We start from the raw sequence: 22,052 nt of genomic DNA, 5'->3' as shown, positions 1-22,052 counted from the left end.
GAGATGCTGTACTATTATTTAAAGGCCTAAATCCCTATGACCCCTTTCTGTTGCCCTTAATCATTCTAAAATAGTGCTATTCTCAAGAGAGTATGCAGTTTGTGACCAGCAGTCAAACTTCTTGCCCGAGTACTGTTAGGTTTAAGACATATAACAAAGTGAATTCTTGCTGACGTTTTCTTTCTTAAGCATTGAAGATTTTCCAGCCAGTTACTATGGCTCACTGTGTAATCCTAGCACTTTGGGAGGCTGAGGCGGGAGGATCGCTTGAGCTGAGGAGTTCAAGACCAGCCTGGACCACATGGTGAGATCCCATCTCAACAAAATATCAAAAAAATTAACCAGGCATGGTGGCACATACCTGTAGTCCTAGTTCTAGGGAGACTGATATGGGAAGATCGCTTGAGCCTGAGAGGTTGAGTTTGCAGTGAGCCTTGATCACGCCACTATACTCCAGCCTGGGTGACAAAGCAAGACCTTGTCTCAAAAGAAAAAAATTTTCCAAACAATCGAACAGAATCTCAGATCACTGAATTCCCATGGGCTGATATATGTATCTGAAAGAGCATACATTCAATTGACACACATTCACTAGTTATATATTCTAACGTGTTAGAAAACATGTAACTAGCATATCACATCCATTATTTCAGGAATATTACTGCTAAGAAGATGTTAAATTAAAGTAAGTCTTTTTGGGTTTTTTTTTTTTTTTTTTTGAGATGGAGTCTCGCTCTGTCGCCCAGGCTGGAGTGCGGTGGCGTGATCTCTGCTGCTCACTGCAAGCTCCGCCTCCCAAGTTCACACCATTCTCCTGCCTCAGACTCTTGAGTAGCTGGGACTACAGGCACCCACCACCACGCCCAGATAATTTTTTGTATTTTTAGTAGAGACAGGGTTTCACCGTGTTAGCCAGGATGGTCTCGATCTCCTGACCTCATGATCCGCCCGCCTCGGCCTCCCAAAGTGCTGGGATTAAAGGCTTGAGCCACTGCGCCCGGCTCAAGTTAAAGTAAATCATTTTAAAGGTGACATCTAGATATGGCAGAAATAGTAAAAATGGATCAGTAGCTCAAAACCGAAAAATACTGACCCAATCAAATTTATCATTCACCAAGAGACAGAAGTTTGGAACACTAAGTGAGATGCCCACTGTGGCAAACACAGGCTGTTTATCAACACTAAATTCCCCTTTTGTACTGGTCCATTTTTTTTACCTGAGACTGGGTAATTTATAAAGAAAGGAGGTTTAATTGACTCGCAGTTCCATATGGCTGGGGAGGCCTCAGGAAACTTACAATCATGGTGGAAGGCAAAGGGGAAGCAAGCACCTTCAGAAGACGGCAGAAGAGAGAGAAAGAGCATGTGAAGGGGCTTATAAAACCCCTTATAAAACCATCAGGTCTCACGAGAACTCACCCACTATCAGGAGAAGAGCATGGGGGAAACTGCCCATGACCCAATCACCTACCACAAGGTCCCTCCCTTGACATATGGGGATTATGGGGCTTATAATTTGAGATGATATTTTGGGGGCACAGAGCCAAACCATATCACCTTTCCTCCCAAGCCTGCAGCTAAATCACGTCTCCCAGCCCCCTGCAGTCAGAATGTGTGTGCTCCCCAACCCCCCAGCCCCGCCACGTTCTTTCTCTTTCCTCACCTGCCAAATACAACAATACCAGCGGGGACTCCTAGGGAAGGATGGCCATGTGGAAGCAAAAGCTCTCTTTCCCCAACACACACTGGAGAGTGACATGAGATAAGTCTTTAGGGTGGTGGACCACAGAGATTTAGGGATGACTAAAGTAATTAGCTTACCTAAATGCAACCAGCATCACACAAGTAACAGCCAAGCTGGAATTAGGACCCAGGTGTCCTGCCTAAGGGTCTTTGTTAAGGATAAATTCCTGGGTGAAAGGAGAAAGCCAGTACTTTCCTTTCATTCTCAGTTTCAATTCTCTTAAAAGAATGAGATGCTGAGAAGCACCCAAATTGCAGAAAGTACGTTTTAGATGACACAAATTTAAAGTCAGTACTGTGACAATGAGATACTCATCTCCACAAGTTGATAACAGGATGTTATCATTTCCATTGCAGACTGAAGCAAGGAGAGAAAAACCTTTCCAGCAGGGTTGAGCTTAATCAGATGAAGCCAAGTTGACCCCATTCTCTCCCCTCAGCACCTGACCCAGACATCTATCCAATGTCAGTTTGAGGCTAGGGCAGCGGAGCACAGAAAGCATCCTGGTAGTACTTTCCTGTCATGCTTGGGTCTAACTCCATCCCGAGCTGCTCGCAGAAGCAAGGCAACACATAGGCACAGCCCAGCAGCTGGTAGGTGCAGAGCCCAAGCTTCCACTCTGAGCTTCAATGTAAGTAAGTGTCCTGATGCACCGTCTCCATTAGCTGAGTCTGCGCTTGATAAAGGGCCAGGATTGGCTGCTCTCCCAGCCTTGGGTACTGTGCAACTTTGCAACAGTCTGTATAATTAAAAGGAATTCCATTTGTTCCACGGCAACCCAACAGCAGATTTCCTGCTGGGATTGTAGCTTTGGGTATTCTCTTTCTCCCTTTGCTTACAAACCAGAGGGAGAAAAAGGTGGTTTTGTTTTTGAATGTGATAGCCCAAACCCTGATCATAAAGATGGGATGTCTGCAATGGATGTAAGTCCCCGTCCTACAGGTAACACTTGATAGTGCAGGGAAAGAGCAATCAATGTCAAGGGTTAAACCTGGGGAAAGGGGGAAGGATATTTAGGATAAAAAGTTAATATAACTATAAATCAGTTGAGGACATTTATGCACTTGCTGTGAGTGGGCTGAAACTGCATAACTATCCACCATTCCCTTGTGTGTTTGTTGCAAAGTGGGAATAGCTCTCCCTTTTACCAGTTAGCTAGTCAAATTTCACAGGTAGCAACAAGTTGATGCAAATAATTGTGTCTTGACTGATGTGAGCAAACATACGGAGATGCTCAGCAGGATATCCAGCCAGAGTGAAAGGGAGGAGACAACTAAGGAGAAGCGAGTACCCATCAGCCTGGGCAAACACCTACTCTGGTCAAATGAACGGGCCCATCAGCTCAGTCAGTCAACTTACCTGCCTCAGAAAACTTCATCTTCTTCAAGAACATTCCATCCACAGACCCTGCTTTGACTCAGTTACCCATGGCCTCCTTCCCAGGTCCTTTGTCCTCATGCTTCTCCCCTTGGGCCTTCTCCCTCATTACTCTGGCTCACTGAGCACTGACCATTTAGTTTTTCAAAACTCACCATCAAGTCCAGGAATCACTGATGAAAGACATATTAAACAATTTGCTGCCTAAAGTCAGTTTCTATTCATCCTGTGATGAATGGGACATCCTCCCTGGGGTAACAAAAACCATCCTAGGAGACCTGGGTCTTGCACATGAGCCTTGCCCTGGAGCCAGGATGCCAGTGGGGACAAAGGCATGAGCTCTGAGGAGCACCTCCCCCGCCTCAGGCCCCATCCCCACAGTCCAGACACATGGAACATAAAGCCTAGCTGTGGCACTGGCAAGGGCACTCTCAGCAAAGAGTATACACGCCCGTTTCCAAGTTTTAGTGGTAAAATGTCTAGATATTTTAACTCTGGTGGCAAAAACATACTGGGAAAACAGAAACTGAACAGTTTGAATATATCCATATAATTTCTGGGGCTTTTGCTCCTGATAAAGGGTTGGCAAATGCTTTTCCTATAGTTCTGTCTCATGGCTCACTTCAACAAGAGCCCCTATGTTCATGATCATGCATGAGTTCCTCAGAAAGGCCTGGATCTGTCTGAAGTCACAGGTTAAAAAGCCTGCAGAGGCAGACAGGTATGGCACTCCCACACCCACAGCCCTGTCTGAACAAATTTCCATTGCTGGCTGACAAGGAGTTGGGTAGGAAGATGTGGGAAAATCAACAGAACAGATAATCATCGTGTAGTCATATAAGACAATACAATAGTATAAATAACTAGGATTCTACTTATTCATATAATCTCAAAAAACAATGCCGCCTAAGATCCCTATCACTGAAGGATGTGAGAAAGAGTCAATAACCATTACATTTTAAAAACAAACATTGTTTATGGACACATTCTTATGATGTATAGTCATGCATTGCTTCACAATGGGGATATGTTCTGAGAAATGCATTGTTAGGCAATTTCATCATTGTGTGAACATCATAGAGTGTACTCACACAAACCTCGGTGGGATAGCCAGCTCCACACCTAAGCTGTATGGTATGGCCTCTTGCTCCTAGGCTACACACCTCTACAGCATGTTACTGCACTGAATACAGTAGGCAGCTCTAACACAATGGCAAGTATTCATGTATCTAAACATATCTAAATATAGGTAAGGTACAGTGAAAATACACAGTACTATAATCTTATGGGACCTCATCATATACACAAATCATTGTTGACCAAAACATCATTATATGGCACAAGATTGTATAAAAATGATGCACGGATTTGATCAACACCAAATTCAGGGAAGAAAAAGAATGAAAACAAGGCACACGTAGGCTGCTATTCCCTCTGAAACTGGGCAGGAGATACACAGGTGATGGTTATATTTCTATTTTTAGATAAAGTATTTCAGAGACATAAAAAAGCACTAAGAAAGGGAAGTCTAAGATAAGGATCAGGCCTTTGCAATCAGTGGGTGTGTGTGTTGTGGGGTGGGATGGGGTTTGGGCAAACCACTATCAGCAAAGAACATAAAAGTTACGTGTTCAGTCCTATAATATGTTTTTGTAATTGAGAGTCTAAATTTTGCATTTGGTTTTAGAAACAAAAGCTCCTTTGTAAAATAATTCACAGTGGAGAACCTATTTCTACAAGGTCCCCTCTAGCTGACACAAAACATTGTAAGGTAAGAATATTACTAGTGAAAGAAACTGTTATTGTGTCTGGGTCCATTTCAAAACAAACACACATATCACAGGAAAGTGATCAGCCAACACAAGTGTGTAAAGGATGAGAGGAAGCTTCCCTAGCCAAGTCCAAAGCCTTAAGGCTTGAAAGGGACAAACACAGCACTTCTACCACCAAAACCTTACCCAGAATTGCCCTCAAGCTGGACATGGGTGGCACACACCTTAGTCCCAGCTACTTGGGAGGCTAAGGTGGGAGAATCACTTGAGCCTGGGTGGTTGAGACTGTAGTGAGCCATGATTGTCCCACTGCACTCCAGCCTGAGCAACAGAGGGAGACTCTGCCTCAGAAACAAAACAATAAACAAACAACAACAAAAAAAAACAGAACTGCCCTCTCCCACTCCCCACTTGTGAGGAAGCAATTTGTTTGTCATCCTTTTGAAGTACAAAAGGATAGTTGGAAAGTTCAGCTTGTTCATGCAGTGAACAGAAACATACATAGTCATATATTAGAATATGAAATAATGAGTTATTAATCATATAACATAAAAACAGAATTCAGTATTAATACAGGTCCTGTATCCCCTTTGTGAACTGTGTGCAATAAATGTCAAAACATTTAGGGAAATAATTTCTTCACTGGACCCAGAAACGGAGACACCTTGAGAATGTTTATCTGCTGGGAAAAAAAAGCAGGGTGGAGAGAATGCTAAAATCTTTTAAGAACTTTTGGGTACTTTAAGAACTTGTGGGTACTTTAAAATTTTTTAAAGACTTCATAAAATATGGCTGTATTTTTATGTTTATAATTTCATTAGAGCTTGAAATAAACAATATCTGCAGTGAATTTCATCTATACCCATTTCACCAAAACCTGCCTGAGTGTAATCTCTTCTATGTAAAGGAATCTAGAAGACATGGATTTCTTATCTCCTTGAGAGGTTTTGGAGGTAGAAAAAGCAAATCATGTCTTCGGGACTGCCCCATGGAGTCCCCTCTCCAGAGGCCCCTCTGCAGAGGCACACATAGCCCAGAGAGCTCAAGAACTACTGGTCCAGGGCAACTAATTTTGGTGATAACAAGAGCACAGTGCAAATTCACATTTAATCCCCAAAAAGCACCACCCACCCTCAAGGCCAAATCTACTCATTTTTCCTTCCAATCTTTAAAAGAAATTCTAAACAATTGTTTTGTTTTCCATTTTACCCATCTTGTAGCCTACATAAGTGCTGGGCGGACACATTGGCTCACGCCTGTAATTCCAGCACTTTCAGAGGTCAAGGTGGGTGGGTGGATCACTTGAGCCCAAGGGTTCAAGCCCAGGAGTTCAAGACCTGCCTGGACAATATGGCAAAAAAACCCATCTCTACAAAAAAATAATAATAATAATACAAAAAATTTGCCAGGTGTGCCAGGCGTGGTAGCTCACGCCTGTAATCCCAGCACTTTGGGAGGCTGAGGCAGGTGGAACAGTTGAGGTCAGGAGTTCAAGACCAGCCTGAACAACATGGTGAAACTGTCTCTACTAAAAACACAAAAAAAATAGCTGAGTGTGGTGGTGGACACCTGTAATCTCAGCTACTCGGGAAGCTGAGGCAGGAGAATCACTTGAATCCGGGGGGCGGAGGTTGCAGGGAGCCAAGATCGTGCCACTGCACTCCAGCCATGGTGACAAGACTGAAACTTCATCAGAAAAGAGAAGAGGAGAGGAGAGGAGAGGAGAGAAGAGAAAAGAAGAGAAACCATATATAGATTAGTGAAGTGAACTGTAGATAATGAAAGATCATGAATAATTCAAGCCATACCAAAGCTTAGGGTAGAGGTCTCCCAAGAGACACAGTTGAAGGGTTGGGTTCATTATTCTGATGTTCCTTCCAAAGGTGAAATTTGCTTTTTCTACTTCCCACAGCATCTTCTAAGACAGAAATATATGCTTAATGGGTGCCTAAATCAAACCTGATCATAGACATAATAGCAGCCCTGTACAAATGAGCATGCTATCCTTGGATTAGAATTAAATGTCAGTGACCTCTAAGAGGTATGTGACTACATTTGGGTCTCAACCCCTGTCTTACTGACTAGGATGGTAGAGTGAAGCTAGAGCAGGCAGCGCTTATTCAAATCCCTTCACCCATCTGTCTAGGCTGTCCCTTCCTTCCTTTACTAATCTATGGAGAGCTACCTGAGGAATAAAGAGACAGGAAGGAAAAAAGCCTCAGAGCAGCCATTTACCAAACATGAATATCCCTGGGTGCCTTGGAATACTTAATCCTATAGCATGCCACGTTTACAAAACCAGTTTTGAAGAATACTTGAAATAGACATAACACTTTTAATACTCTCAACAAACATTCCAGACGAATATGTCAGCCATGATAATTAGTAAATAAGTCTAACACATGGTCATAAGACAAGCAGTTTATTGTTTAAAAAATGTTGGACTATATTACAAACTACTAAAGTCTAAGGGAACCTAAATTCATTTACATTTTTAAAATGTCATCTATATTGTAAACAACATTAGTTGATCCAACCTGCAGAAGCCTATGACAATTAATGGTACTTCTGATGTGGAGGTGAAGTTCTGGAAGTGCTTCCATTCAGAAACTTATTGTAGAAGAAGAACTGCAGGTGGCTCCATGAGGGACACACGCAGGTACCTGAAACAAGACCCAAAGCGAGGTCAGCACAAGCCAAGGACTTCGGTTTGATAAAATCTCAGGCCACAGAAAACTTTCCAGTAGTTTTAACAGAATGGAAGGAAGCTGGCTGACTACAAGTATTAAAAGCTGATAAATTATAAATCTAGGTCTCTTCAAATTTATTTGTAAATTTGTACACGTAACCTTACTTTTCCAACCTGGCACCAGATATACAATTTAATCTATTTTTAATCTAGTAACCATTACCATAACCCATTAAGCTTTAAATAGAGAGCTAAGATATGAAAATGTCAGTGACTTACTTTGAAGCCTTGTACTTCTCCCTAATTGCTTGCTGAGGTCGATGGGGTATATCAAGGTACGCTTTATGAAGCTCACTCAGGCAAGGCACAATTTCACTTAATGAATACCCTGTAAATGCAGCAAGGGTTTCTGGCTAATCAAGACAAAAGAAAAAAATTGCTTCACATAACTTTATATTAGATATCCGAAGATAACCAATTTGAAATAAAGGGAATCAATCCCTTAGTAAATATTCACATTCATCTCGAAAGAAACCAGAACCCCCTTCAGAGACTTTAGATGTAAAGTATCAGAAAGAATAGCCAGGGCTCTAAATTTTCTCATATTATAAATTTATAATGCTCAATTTGGGGCTGGATCACTTTTTCCTTGTTCCCTCATGAGTGAAATTTTTACTGGTCCTTATAGAGCCCTGCTTGCCTGACCATTCTATTTGTACACAATATGAAAAATTTTTAGTCAAAACACTGCAGTGCTGGAATAATTGCGGCACTATTCACAATGGCAAAGACTTGGAACCAACCCAAATGTCCAACAATGATAGACTGTATTAAGAAAATGTGGCACATATACACCATGGAATACTATGCAGCCATAAAAAATGATGAGTTCATGTCCTTTGTAGGGACATGGATGAAATTGGAAATCATCATTCTCAGTAAACTATCGCAAGGACAAAAAACCAAACACCGCATGTTCTCACTCATAGATGGGAATTGAACAATGAGAACACATGGACACAGGAAGGGGAACAACACACTCTGGGGACTGTTGTGGGGTGGGGGGAGGGGGGAGGGATAGCATTAGGAGATATACCTAATGCTAAATGATGAGTTAATGGGTGCAGCACACCAGCATGGCACATGTATACATATGTAACTAACCTGCACATTGTGCACATGTACCCTAAAACTTAAAGTATAATAATAATTTAAAAAAAGAAAAAAGAATTGCTTAAAAAAAAGTAAAAGAAAATTTTTTAAAAAAGAAAATGCAGCAGAAAAATACATAAGCATTCATGAAAATAGGGGTAGACACCCCACTTCTTTTAGTACAACAGTGAGCCTTCAGAATAAAACCTAGGGGTCCATTTCTAATGTTGCCACCTTCTTGGGCAAGAGGCAACACTTTACTGCCCTGTTGTCTTAAAAGCCTGAGGTGCAATCTTCTGGCCATCCTAATTGGACCCAGGTTTTTTTTTTGTTTTTTTTTTTTTTAAATATAGAGGGTAAAAGTCAACAACTTTTGCTTGAAGCGGTCAATGATTGTACCTCAAGGGCCCTCCCTGAATAACAGTGGGCACTGAGGTTTCCAGGCCTGCTTCTGTTGAAGGAGCATGTGATGCTATCTCCTTGACTTCCTGCAATCTCAGTCCTCATAGAGTGAAGCCATTGAGTCAAAGCCATGATGACTGACCTAGAAGACTCAGTGGCATGTTGTGGTCTGCTGTCAAGTTGACCAGATCCTTATTAAACTAACTTGCCCTCATAAGAGGCAAGCCCATTCTAGATAGACCTTGAATTTCATCTAGAAAGAAGTTAGAATCTTACCCAAAAGTGCTTGTTCACAGTATAGTTTGCCAGACAAAAAGCTGCTGCAGCTATCAATGAAGGAAGATATTTCAAGAATGGGTCTGCTTCAAGTAGACTCAGCTCTGCTACATACTAAGCACAAGAGAAGAAAACACATTGGAATTAGAAATGTGACTAAGGTCACAAGTAAGCCTGGAAATGGCAAGGAAATAAATGGTATCTTATCTTTGTTCAGTCGGCATCTACAAAAATAGATGCTCAAAATTATTTACTGGGTTAGTAATTGGTATGCCTGTCTATAACAACAGTAACATTTATGTTTTGGTAAAATGTCAATACAAAAGTATTTGGCCTACTCAAAGTATAGGTGATAGGTTACTTTTCTTACGCTAATAGTTTAGGTTTATGCTGAGATAAAGTGGTACTGCTCTGGCAGCTGGAATTGGAACAGAGATTTTAGCCAAAAGACAAAAATATTAAAGCTATTAATCTATCAGGCAAATGCATGCAGTTCAGAGACTAGGACAGCACCAGTGGGAACATCTCATATTAGAAGAAACATAGTAAAACATGTGGACATCCTTATTACTCTTTGCACAGCACATAAATACCAGATATCCTAGATCATGGTCACTGGAAACCCAGTTGACCAATTCAATACTTCAATGCCTTCAACTAAAGTTCTGTAACTCCAAACAACCAAATAATGCTCATTACTTAATATATTAGGATGAGCCTAGAACCTTATTAAACTAGATTTACTTTGTTCCCACTCTATAAACCCAGGAGGTTTTGCTTGTATGTGGTCTGTATCCAATAAGGGAACAGTTTCCAAGCTTAAATTTTTAAATAGTTGGGTGATTAGAAAACCCATGCCTGCCAAACATAGTCAATAGTAATGCCTTATAACCAAAAGCTGGGTTCTTAAAATTAGCTCTCTTTCAGCACTGGAACAGTTTTTCTGGGTCTGTGGGAAGAAAACTGAAAAGGAAAAAAGAACTGAAGGATGATTGGGAAAGGTTGATTTTTACGCTCCTTGGCACTGGAAGTTCCTAGAAATCACGCGGCATACACACCTTAGCCAGGTTCTCAGTCCTGACGCACACTCCTTGTCGCTTCAAGTACTGAAGGAGAAACTGGTTGGTGGTTGGTACTGTCAGATCAAAAGCTAGAACTTTCAGAAGCAAGTGTTCCATTTTTAACAGTTGTCGTTTTGTGTACGTATCATCGGTGATGTAGACAAACTCGTCTACTTCAGGAGGATATATCTCTTCATATTTCCTGGGAAAGGAAGAGTTTTTAGAAGTAAAACTTGGAACCTATGGCTCTACTCCTGTGCTACCATAAGCCACGCCTCTCCGCATGGCCCTTGCAGACTTACTTTGCAGCCACATATCCACTTAAATACCACTAAATGACTCAAGGCTATGAAAATATTAGGAGCTTGTTTCTGGACCAAGAACATGATTATTACAAGGATAGGTTATATTTACTGCTAGGAGTAGTAACAGAAACAATTTCCAACCAAGAATTTTAGGTTTGGGCCTGTGATACACTGAAAGATTCTGAATGACAGACACTACAGGTAAATTCCTACACATTCTACAGACCTCAAATCACTTCACAGAAAAAAGTGTTATAATCAACACAATGATAGAAACAAACTCCACAGGCCTCTAGTTTTTAAAAAGATGCTGTTCAACTTTCTCCACTGAATTAGCAAATGATGCTTATAGCCAAGAGACATAATGATATAATTTCACTATGATCAATCCTTTCTTTTGCCTTTGTTTCTACTTTCTTTAGGGGAATTTTGGCAAGTTTTTTATGCATTAACAATAGAATGTTTGAGACCAGAAGGACAGAAAAGAAACTACTACTCAGCAACAGGTCACTTAAAGGTAGCTCAGCCACAACCCAGCTCTCTTTTCCCACACAATTAGGTACTGTCATGAATGACTGATAGTAACAGGAACCAGTTGAAGTAGTTTATTCACTGTAACCAAATAAACCTGTTATTATGGGTCATTTGCTAGATCATGAAGATAGCTTTTTGTAACCACACTGTCTTTAAATAGGACTTAATAGATAGGAAATAGCAAAAAGGCTACACTGCAAAATAGTTAAATTAGATCCTGAATTTGAGCTGATGGCTGCCTTAGTCATGACATTGAACTTGTTGCTATAAATCATAACCAGGTGATTGAAGAGTAAACATGTGGTAGGATTCAGTTTCTCAGTCAATCCTGTGAAGAGGATGATCTTTTATCAAAGGACACATGACTAGTTTTCTTTATCAAGCACTGCATTTCTTCAATAAGAAATAGAGGACAAAAAATCAGTGTTTTGACAAGTGATAGTTTCATATTATGCAAGCTGAAAGAACACTTACGAAGCCAAAAGAATAGCTGCTGTTCCTACAAGCTGCAGTTTCCCTCTCAGAACAGACATACATGAAAGGAACCTGTCCAGGAAGTTGACAGCCAGATACAGGGTCTCTGCTCGAAGTTTATATTCTTCCCCAACCTCCACCAGCCAGTCCACCAGAATCGTGCGCATGCCTTCCGTGATGTCTGGCTGCTTCTTCATGTAGTGTGCTTTGGGTCTGTGCCTTATCTGATTGGGAAAAGGTTTTGATATTTAGCAGTTGCAATTTCAGAAAGATCATTCCACAATACAGTTGCTATTTAAAAATCTCGCAAGCAAAGGTTGGAAAGATCCTGATCAGAGCCAAATAAGTGTTTATCATAACAAGGAAGAAAGTGTACATTTCTGGTTCTGTAAAGTAATTGGTTACAAATTAACCTGGGGATTCGACGGGGCAGGGGAGAATGGCAATATGAATTATTCCTAAGAGTCAAATATTTAACATATAAACCCTTTGAATCATGTAGAAATAGTCCAAGCAATTGCGACTTGCCATCACAACTATTATTTTTCATAGATATTCTTATGTTTAGCTGGCATAAGAGAGCCATTCACTAGTGGTTATGGACCAAGAGTTTATAATTTATCTTAGTAATAAGAGCTTGGGTCCTGAAGATTGAAGTAGAAGGTGGGAAAACTTACTTCAGCTTCCCTAAGGTACTGATAAATTTCTTCAGCATATTCAGTCACATTTATCACATCTGTGCCAAGACTGGATATATCTTCAGACTGGGAGAGGAGAGATGAATCTACCAGCATAGGGGAAACTGCAAGAGTTCAACATTGTCAGATAACTCATTTAATTTAAACATTTGTTCAATCCACTAACCCTCCACAGGCAGTTGTAAATACAGTTATTACTTGCTGTTTTTCTCTTGCTAGTTACTAGCTATTGAATGCTGCAGGCAGTTATAAATACAGGGTACCATCAGCCATCAACCATAGGCAAGTCAGTTACCTGTGTTGAAATCCAGCAGGAAGTGCAGGTCTGACTTGAGTGTGCTGGTGTCTATTTCATACACATCCTCAAACGCCATCCCCTCTCTGACCAAGCAGCTGTCTCCATCTCCCTGCTCTAGTTCATCCATGTAGATGTCAAACCCTTGCTTGGGGGGTTCTTGGACCCCACAGTCAGGGAGCACTTTCTTTCCAGCTGGAGGGAAGGCATTTTCTGATCCAGAATAACACCTGATTCTTGTGATCCCCTAAAAAACATTTAAATCTTTTGTTAGAGGCCACGTCAAAGACCACAGAGGCAGTGTGAAACTGCATGACTCAAACCAACAGCCTGGGAAGGTAAGATAAATTCTAAACTGAAAAATCTATGTTGGCAATTTAATTCCAAAAAAAAAAAATCTTCAAAAGTGTAATTTCTCCCCCCTTATCTTTGTCTACATTTGATATTTGGAGAAAGAGCTACCTAAAATTTTAATCTACCTCACATATATATCAAAGGAAACTCAAGATTGTAGAAAAAAGAAAACCTATAGCTCTCTTCCGAAATGAAATGGGTACCACATGTAAAGGGAAAACTGTAAATTGGCTTTTATATTTATAGCATTATGAGATTTTATAAGTAGTCAGCATAACTCTTGATGCAGTGACTGAGTTCCTACAATTCCCCTCCTTAAATAAATAACTTTTTAGCCAGAAGTCCCCTATAATGTTTCCATTTTATATCCACTTATTAAGAAACACGATTTTGGAAACTGATGCTGCTAAATTCTCTTACAAGCCACAGAACCTTTACATATGACATAATGCATTTACTCTTGGGGAAATTTCTTAATCACTTCTCCTTTTTCTCTATTCTTATAACACGAACAATGGGAACAACTGTGGTACAACCACAGTAAACAAGCATAATGCATCAAACACTGTTGCATATTAAGGTGAGCCATGCCAGATGGCATGAATGTCAGCTGAATCAGGGCAGGTGGGCAAGCTCTATGAACCTGAGCTATATTTATGCAAATGCCAGCTCTGTCTACCACATTAACATTTTGTTTATAATGTATCTTGGTGTGTACTGTTGAAGGCTACTTCTAAGTTAGTAGGTGATTCCATAACTTTCCCTTTTATTTATCAAGTTAAATAGGTGATTTATGTCTAGTAAGAAAACAAACACTTATGGTAGTAATTGGGGGGAAATCACAAAGACAACAAAGAGTCACAATCATAAGTTACTGTAACCAGATAACCAAGTTACTGCTAAGTTTGACTCTTGTTACAACCACAGCTCCAAGTTACTGCCAGGTTTGACTCTTGCTACACAGATACTGTGTCCATAAGCTGGGACGTATATTTAATAAACAAATATTTACTGAGTATCTACTATGTGCTAGAAGCTTTTCTCGTGCCCAGAATTTAGCAGTGAACAAAATGTTTAAAAAGAACTACCCTGATGGAGTTTATATTCTAGTCTGTGGGAGAGGAAGGAAACAAACTAGAAAAGACACAGTAGGAGCAAACAGAGCAGAGTGAGACAGTCATATACGCCATGAGGACAGAAAGAAAAGAGAGGCCAATCATAAAGGACTTACCATAGGCCAATTAAGGATTAGTTCTCATTACTATTATTTTGTTTTTGTTCACCTGCCAAGGCTGATCTAAGAATTGGCTTTTATTCAGAAACAGGAGCCCCTGGAATTTTGGGCAAAGGAGTGGCATAATCTTTTCATTTCTTAAAAGGATTATTCTGGTTGTGCACAGGTGGAGAGTAAGTAAGCCAATCAATTACAAAACTTGAAAATTCTAAGTGAGACACAATAGGGATTTGAACCAGGGAAGTAATTGTAAACCATGAAGAGCAAAATGGTTCTAGACATTTAAAAAGTAGAGCTAATAATATTTTCTCATTAGATTAGGTGTGGGGTGAGAGAAAAATAAGAATCGAGGAAGACAAATGTTTGGAGGCTAAATAACAGAAAGGATGGATACTCCATTTACTGAGATAAGGAAGACTTGGGAAGAGCAGTCTGGGAGTAGGGAAAAGGATGGGTGTTTCGTTTTACACATTGCTTATTATATGACCTAAGTGGAGATGCCAAGTAGGCTCCTGAATATGTGAGCCTGCAATAAAGCTCAGAGGCCCAGGCCAGAGATAGAAATATCAGTCATCACCAAATAGAGAGTGTTTAATGCTAGGAGACTAAGAGGCTACTAAGGAAGTGAGTGCAAGATTTAGATCAAAGACTAGGTCCTAGGGCACTCTAACTTGTAGAGACTATATATATATATGAGTAACAATTAGAATATCAAACAGTGGCCAATGAGCTAGGTAGAAAACTTGGAGAGAGTGGTGTTCTACAAGCTGAATGAGAAGAAATTATTTCAAGGAAAAAAGAATGATCAACCATGTCAAATAATGCTGATCAGTCGAGGAAGGAAAATACTATGAACTGAGTCAAAATAGAGCAGGAAAAGAACTAGAGACAGAGAGCATTCATCCAACAAACAATGTGTGTCATCCTGGCCAGGCCCAGGTCTGTTCAAAGTAATGGACACACAACAGTGAACATGACAACCTAAATCAACACATGGATGGAGCTTACATGTTAGTGGGAAAGGCAACATTATATATGTCAAGATACGACAGACTCTCAAGATATGTGGCTTTAAATGGGATAGCTTCTGTCCCATTACTTAAATTTCTTTAAGCACTTAAATTACTTTAATCGACATAATGCAAACAGTTCCTAGACCTATTTCCTTGATATTGGAAAACTAACAAAGAAAATTCGTCACCATTTCTAGCTGAGAAAGGGACTGGTCAAGGTGATTTTACAAAATCAACTTCTTCCCTGTGGTCCAGATTCCAGGGTTGTAATACTGAGAGGGAGCGTTTAGTTGAAAGGTTTTTAAGATGGAAAAATGGCAATATATTTGTATGCTTACAGGTTTGGCCCAGTAGAAAAGAAAAAACTAATGAGAGAAAGAGAAGTGGCTAGAGTGACATCCTTGAAGAAGCAAGAAGACATGAGTATATTGTACACATGGCGGAGGGGGGGGCACCTCGCATGAGAGCAGGGACATAGCAGTCACATAACAGGATGTAGATGGCAGATTATATGGCACACGGGGATATGTGGAGATTCTCTTCCGCTTGCTTCTATATTTTTAGGAAAATAAGATACAAAGTGATCAGCTGAGAGTGGACATGAAGGAGGAGGTTACTGAGGATTAAACAGAGAAGGGAAGGTACAAAATAGATTTCTAAGCAGGTTGTAGAGGATAGGTACAGGGAAATGCAGAAGTGGCACCAGGTAACATAAGAGGTTAGCAACTGGGAATTTAAAATGCGACCATTCAACACAGGCACATCTGACAATTCGTAACAACCAAATTTTAGGCTTTAAGTTTTAAAAAGCAAACATTGCTGAGCAAATTAAAATTTGTTAAAACCACTTCCACTCAATTTTCTCCAAAGCTTTGAACAGATCACGTGAAGAGTCAGTAGATGAGGGGCTTCTAATCTAGTTTCTACCATAGCTTTCTTTTGGCAGAGGCTTAAACCTTTCAGATTTTCTCACCTATGAAATAGGAAAGGCATAGTTTTCAGTCTGTTAAGGTATCTATGATCAGTTAAGTTCACACAACTAATATCTGAGGGACCATTACCTCTTAGCATAGCTGCTTAGTCAGTACTGGGAAGGTGTCTGCCTTCAAAGCACCCATTTTGGAGTAATCTAGTCTAGCCTGATCTAATCCTGATTTTAACACTATCCGCAATGAACACAGCCAAGATTACCTAGGTTTGCTTTAGGCACAGCCTGCATCAATGTGAACACTGCTCTAACTTGGAGGAATCCCAGTTCCACAGTTTATTTGGAAGCATTCACATTTCCTTTTAGCCCAACCCTTAAATTACTTTAATATACATAACCCAAACAGTTCCTAGACCTACTTCCTTGATAGTGGAAAAAATAACAAAGAAAACTAATCACTATTTCTAGCTGAAAACCGAACCCCTCAAGGTGATCTTAAGAAATCAACTGGCCTGCCACCGTGGCTCACGCCTGTAATCCCAACACTTTGGGAGGCTGAGGTGTGCGGGTCACCTGAGGTCAGGAGTTGGTGACGAGCCTGGCCAACATGGTGAAATCCCATCTCTACTAAAAATACAAAAATTAGCCAGGCGTGGTGGTGGGTGCCTGAAATCCCAGCTACTCAGGAGGCTTTGGCAGGAGAATCGCTTGAACCCGGGAGGTGGAGGTTGCAGTGAGCCGAGATCGTGTCACTGCACTCCAGCCTGGCGACAAGGGCGAAACTCCGTCTCAAAAAAAAGGGAAGGAAAGGAAAGGAAAGGACAGGACAGGACAGGACAGGACAGGAAAGGAAGAAAGAAAGGAAGGAAGGAAGGAAAGAGAAGGAAAGAAAGAGAGAAAGAAAGAAAGAAGGAAAAAAGAAAGAGAGAGAAAGAAAGAAAAAAGAAATAAATCAACTTCCCTGTAGTCCAGATTCCAGGGTTGTAATACTCAGGGGGAGTTGTAGGTACAAGGGCAAGAGAAAAGCACCTGGCACCAAAGCGGGAGAGCCGTTCTCCACAAGCATCATTCCCAGTGCGTCTGAGTCATTACCTGGCCACAGGTCCTCCTGTACTGCCCATTTTCAGTTAGCAGCCCTAGCACTGTCCTCTGCGGGGGATCCTGGCCCAGCGGGGCTCTGGTGAGTATCTGACAAGCATCGGGATCTCGGGCCGCTGTAGCCAGCACAACTCCACTCTTGGGGTTGCTGCAGTGCATTGCCTCAGACTCCACGGGCTGCTGCTACCAGGGAAAGAGAAACAGACAAGCCGGTTAGTCAACCCCGTCCACCCGGGGCTCCAAGGACACAGAGAACCTCTAGGAGGGAGAGCACCAAGCAATGGGACTAACACCAATTGCTGATCTTCCCAGCAATTATTAGGGCTGAAAGGACAGGTGCGACCGCACAGGCTCTCAAAGTTGCTCTGAATCAAAACAGTCATTTGAATCCCTGAGGGAGGCTTTTTATCCCAAGACCTCGTGTTGGGCTGGAAGGAGAGAAAGATTCTGACAAGCCTCCAAGTCGGCATACTAAACCCACATTACCTGGAAGTTGAAATCTGGGAGCCCCGTTCTTCCCCAGATGAGATATTCTTCTGCCCAGCCCCCAATAAATGATCCAGGGTACATGACTGCGGGAAGGCCGGTCTCCATCCCAAGTGACAAGCAGGGTGCTGCGCTGCGGCCTCCTCCCACCAGACAGGAGGCCCCAAAACCTGCCTGGACCCCAAAGCGCGCCCCGCTCTTCCCGGCGTTATCTTCCTATGTGTCCGAACAACTGGCAAGTGCACTGGAGGATCGGAGTTAAGAAGTGGCCGGCTGGGCGGGGCAGGGTTGGGCAGGGCCGGGCCGGGCGGGGCAGGGCGGGGAAGGGCGGGGCAGGGCAGGGCAGGGCAGGGAAGGGCGGGGCGGGAAGGACCAAGTGTCAAGGGATTCCAGCCTGGGAGGCGGCCGGGCTTAGCGCTGCGGCTGACCTGCCCACCAGCGTCTGTTGAATCGGCCAATCAGCGGCGCTCCCGGACCTAGCGGGAGCGTTTCCATGCCGACCGCGGCAGGCGTGCGCTCTCCTGGGCCGCATCGCCATGGCGACCTGCTCACCTGACTCGCTCCGGGTGGACTCGCCGCGACCCCTGGGCGTTCAGGCCCCTGCGGGACCAACGGGCGACGGCCCTCCAGCTCCAGCTGTGCGTTTCCGCCCGGGCGAGGTGGGGGTGGCCGCGGCCGTCTGCACACGTCCCCTCTGGTCCGCGCCCCCGGCCTGGGAGGGCGGACTCGCCCACCCCACGATGGCCCCGGCTTTGGAAGGGACTGTTTCCGTGACCCGTTCTCCCAACAGCCGCTAACAACCCCCTCTAACGTCTCCTGCGCGGCCCGCTCCTGAGAACCCTGGCTCGGGAGAGCGACGCGGGGTCCTCGGGGCTGCGCAGGCTGCGGCGCCCTGCCCACGCTGGCCCGAGGGCGCGGCTCGCTCCGGGTCGGCTCACACACCTACGCTTCCTGCCGGGAGGCGGCTGGGACGCCGCGGGGCTGCCCCAAGTGCAGTCGCGGCAGTGTTGCGTCTCCATCGCTGGGGGTCCTTGTGGGCCGCGCCTGCCCCGCCCGGCTCCCGGTGCATGTGGCCTGCGAGGCGGCAGAGGAGATGTGGGGATTTAGGGTCGCACGCGGTGCTCGAGGTCCCCACGAGAGGTCTTCCCCCGCGGGCTCCTGCGCAACTGCGTGAAGCCGGTCCGGGAAAGCCAAGATTGTGGTCCAGGAAGAGGAAGGAACGTGGGCGACAGAGCTGGGGCTTGGGACGTTGAGGGGGTCGGTGGCAGCGCTCCGGGCTGGGGGCTGGGCCGGCGGCCCGGCCGCGTGGGGAGAGGAGTCCCTGGGGTCCTTATACGGGGGGCTCCTGGAAACCCGGGGGCTCAGACGCCTGCATAGGTGACTGACAAGCCAGGTGAAATAATCGAACTTTATTTTTAAAAAAATAACATGTATATATGCACACACACATTACCAATGCTATATAGTCTGTTACTACTTTTGCTTTTTTTTAAACATCCATCCCTAAATCTCTAAATCAGACCCAAAGTCTATTCAAATGGCCACTTTATGCAAGCAACGGTTATCACCGTTTTTCTAAGTGTGCGTTATTAACATTTTCACCAAGCAAACTGAGTGTGGGCATTGCTTTAATGGGAAAATAGTAGTAGTCTAACTAAAGCGCGGGTTGAAAGCCGTGCAGTTGAGTCAAATATTAAGAAGTTGGTAAACATCTGGAGAATCAAGGCTGGATGAGGGAGGAACGCCGAAACGGATTTTGTTCAACATGAAACTCATTTCTATACGTTTGTCACAGACTTCTATTCCTTGAGGGACAGCAGTCCGCTTGCACCCCAGATTTCCTGTGCCTTTGAATATGAAGGAAACACGGGAACTCTGGTAACATCTAGATTGCCGCAACAGAGAGTCAGAGGCCAACGGGGACCAAATGCTCTGCTTCGCAAGGTGAATGAAAGGAGCATTTCTGTCCTCTTGCCTGGCGCCACTATTGGATATCTTCCCGGGAGCCCTCCCCCACCTGCCAACAGTGTTGTTATTTCCTGGGACGCTGAAGGACTCAGTGGCTAACTCCGTCTGGGACTCTACAGCAAGTCCTGCCAAAAGCCTGAGTCGCTTGGGAGCGGACAAGATTGGCTGCGCTCACGAGACCTGGTCCTTTGTACACCCCTTTTCATCTGATTTCTTCGGACAAAAATGACCGAAACCTCACGCCCTTTTCCTTTTCTCCAAAACAGAGGGGCTGGCGCAGTGTTTGTTAGTGGAACCTGTCGTTTTGATCCTCTTTTCTGGGATTGAAGCTGAAGCCAGGGTTGGAGTCGGGGCGTGCAGGGAGTGGGGAGCGCCCGACTCCTGCAGAGGCGGATCTGAGGCTGGTTTTTCTCAACTCAGATGTGGCCAGGACCAGATGACAAGGCTACAAAGGTGTCCAGTGACTTTCAGCCGTCTTTAGCCTTAAAAAAAGCCTTAAGAAATAATAGTAACCAAATGAGAACCTCGGATAATTTAATACCCCTCCCCTTATCTGAATGGCTGCACCTGAATCCAGCCTTAATCTTTATGAAACAGGATTATCATGAATATCTTTTTTCCTGTTCCATCCACTTTGCTAAACTTGGCAAAGGGAAATGGTTAGTTTATGATTGTTTTATTGTGCTATCTTAGAATTCTACATTGTCGTTACAAGCCTCTGGTCATATCTTAAACAGGAGAGTGAGTCCGATGAACTGATATCTACGTGTGCATGTAAATTCAGATACGTGTATAACTTGTGCAATACTTATGGTTTTCTTGGCTTTAAAAAATATCTACACTGAGGCCGGGCACGGTGGCGTACGCCTGTAATCCCAGCACTTTGGGAGTCCGAGGCAGGCAAATCACGAGGTCAAGAGATCGAGACCATCCTGGCCAACATGGTGAAACCCTGTCTCTACTAAAAATACAAAAAGTAGCTGGGCGTGGTGGCGCGCGCTTGTAGTTCCAGCTACTCAGGAGGCTGAGGGAGGGGAGTTGCTTGAACCCGAGAGGCAGAGGTTGCAGTGACCCCAGATCATGCCACTGCACTCCAGCCTGGTGACAGAGTGAGACTCCATATCAAAAAAAAAAAAAAAAAAAGTCTTCACTGAATATTGTGTTCCAACGAGTAATGATTTATGACATAAAAACAAATTTAACTGAATAGGTGTTCGATTTTTACTTTAAAAATCTAAACTAAAAACTTGGCCTTAGAATTAAGAACAAAAGGAGCAGAGGGAGTAGAAAGGACTTTCTCACAAATTACACAGTGTTAGTGGAATGCATAATTATAATGTTGCATTTAGCAACATTATAATCTAATCTTGATTTTGCTATGCAATCACGAGGCACAGTGTTTGTTCGTGGAACCTGTCGTTTTGATCAGGATTAGATCAGGATTAGATTTGCATAGCAAAATAGGATTAGAACTCAAACATAAGTAGATTTTAATTTTTCCCATCTTTAAATAAACTGTATATTTGGTAGTATGTTGAGAATTAAACAATATAATTGTAAATATAACTTCTTTAATATCTAAAATATTTGGCATAACTTAAATACTAATATAACCCCTGTTTTTTTTAACTTAAAAAGTTCGTTGGTCGGCGCTTCCAACCTGGCAGTGAATGCTCAACTAGCTTTAACTCTAGGATTAATTTTCAAAATAAGGATGACAGCTGAATTCTTTACTAGGAATTTTGTTGTTGTTGAGACGGAGTCTCGTTCTCACCCAGGCTGGAGTGCAGTGGTGCGATCTCGGCTCACTGCAAGCTCTGCCTTCCGGGTTCACGCCATTCTCCTGCCTCAGCCTCCCAAGTAGCTGGGACTACAGGCGTCGGCCACCAGGCCAGACTAATTTTTTTGTGTGTGTTTTTTAGTAGAAACGGGGTTTCACCATGTTAGACAGGATGGTCTCGATCTCCTGACCTCGTGATCTGCCCTCCTCAGCCTCTCAAAGCGCTGGGATTACAGGCGTGAGCCACCGTGCCCGGCCCTTTACTAGGAATTTTTAAAACCCAAAAGTCCTATTAAAATCAATTCCCTTCTCCAAATTACAATTCAGACAGTCCTTTCAGTTTGTCAGCAATTACCCGGTATTTCAGAGGCAGTTATTCTATTGCATTTGTTCATCCTAGCTAGTAATTAAC

General features: G+C 43.1%; 1 protein-coding gene across 7 annotated transcripts; it reads right to left on the bottom strand.

The window, feature by feature from the left end:
- Positions 1 to 7,299: 7,299 nt before the first annotated feature.
- On the bottom strand, positions 7,300 to 21,784 carry CCNA1 (cyclin A1). 7 transcript variants are annotated; one of them, XM_024230888.3, is made up of 9 exons: positions 18,445 to 21,784; positions 17,401 to 17,589; positions 12,780 to 13,026; positions 12,464 to 12,588; positions 11,787 to 12,010; positions 10,471 to 10,675; positions 9,413 to 9,526; positions 7,862 to 7,995; positions 7,300 to 7,556 (listed from the first exon to the last, which is right to left on the bottom strand). In XM_024230888.3, exons 2-9 carry the CDS (start codon positions 17,563 to 17,565, stop codon positions 7,505 to 7,507), a joined length of 1,266 nt encoding a protein of 421 aa, XP_024086656.1. In that variant the 5' UTR covers positions 17,566 to 17,589; positions 18,445 to 21,784; the 3' UTR covers positions 7,300 to 7,504. The 7 variants fall into 7 exon arrangements, with proteins under 7 accessions (XP_024086656.1, XP_024086658.1, XP_024086655.1 ...); XM_024230890.3 differs by having other exon boundaries at positions 17,401 to 17,586; XM_024230887.3 differs by lacking the exon at positions 18,445 to 21,784 and adding an exon at positions 17,893 to 18,398.
- Between the last annotated feature and the right edge of the window lie 268 nt (positions 21,785 to 22,052).

Source organism: Pongo abelii, chromosome 14 (assembly GCF_028885655.2).
Source record: "Pongo abelii isolate AG06213 chromosome 14, NHGRI_mPonAbe1-v2.0_pri, whole genome shotgun sequence".
Lineage (NCBI taxonomy): Eukaryota > Metazoa > Chordata > Mammalia > Primates > Hominidae > Pongo > Pongo abelii.
The sequence above is the reverse complement of the archived record's forward strand: the minus strand, read 5'-3'. Positions and strand labels throughout refer to the sequence as shown.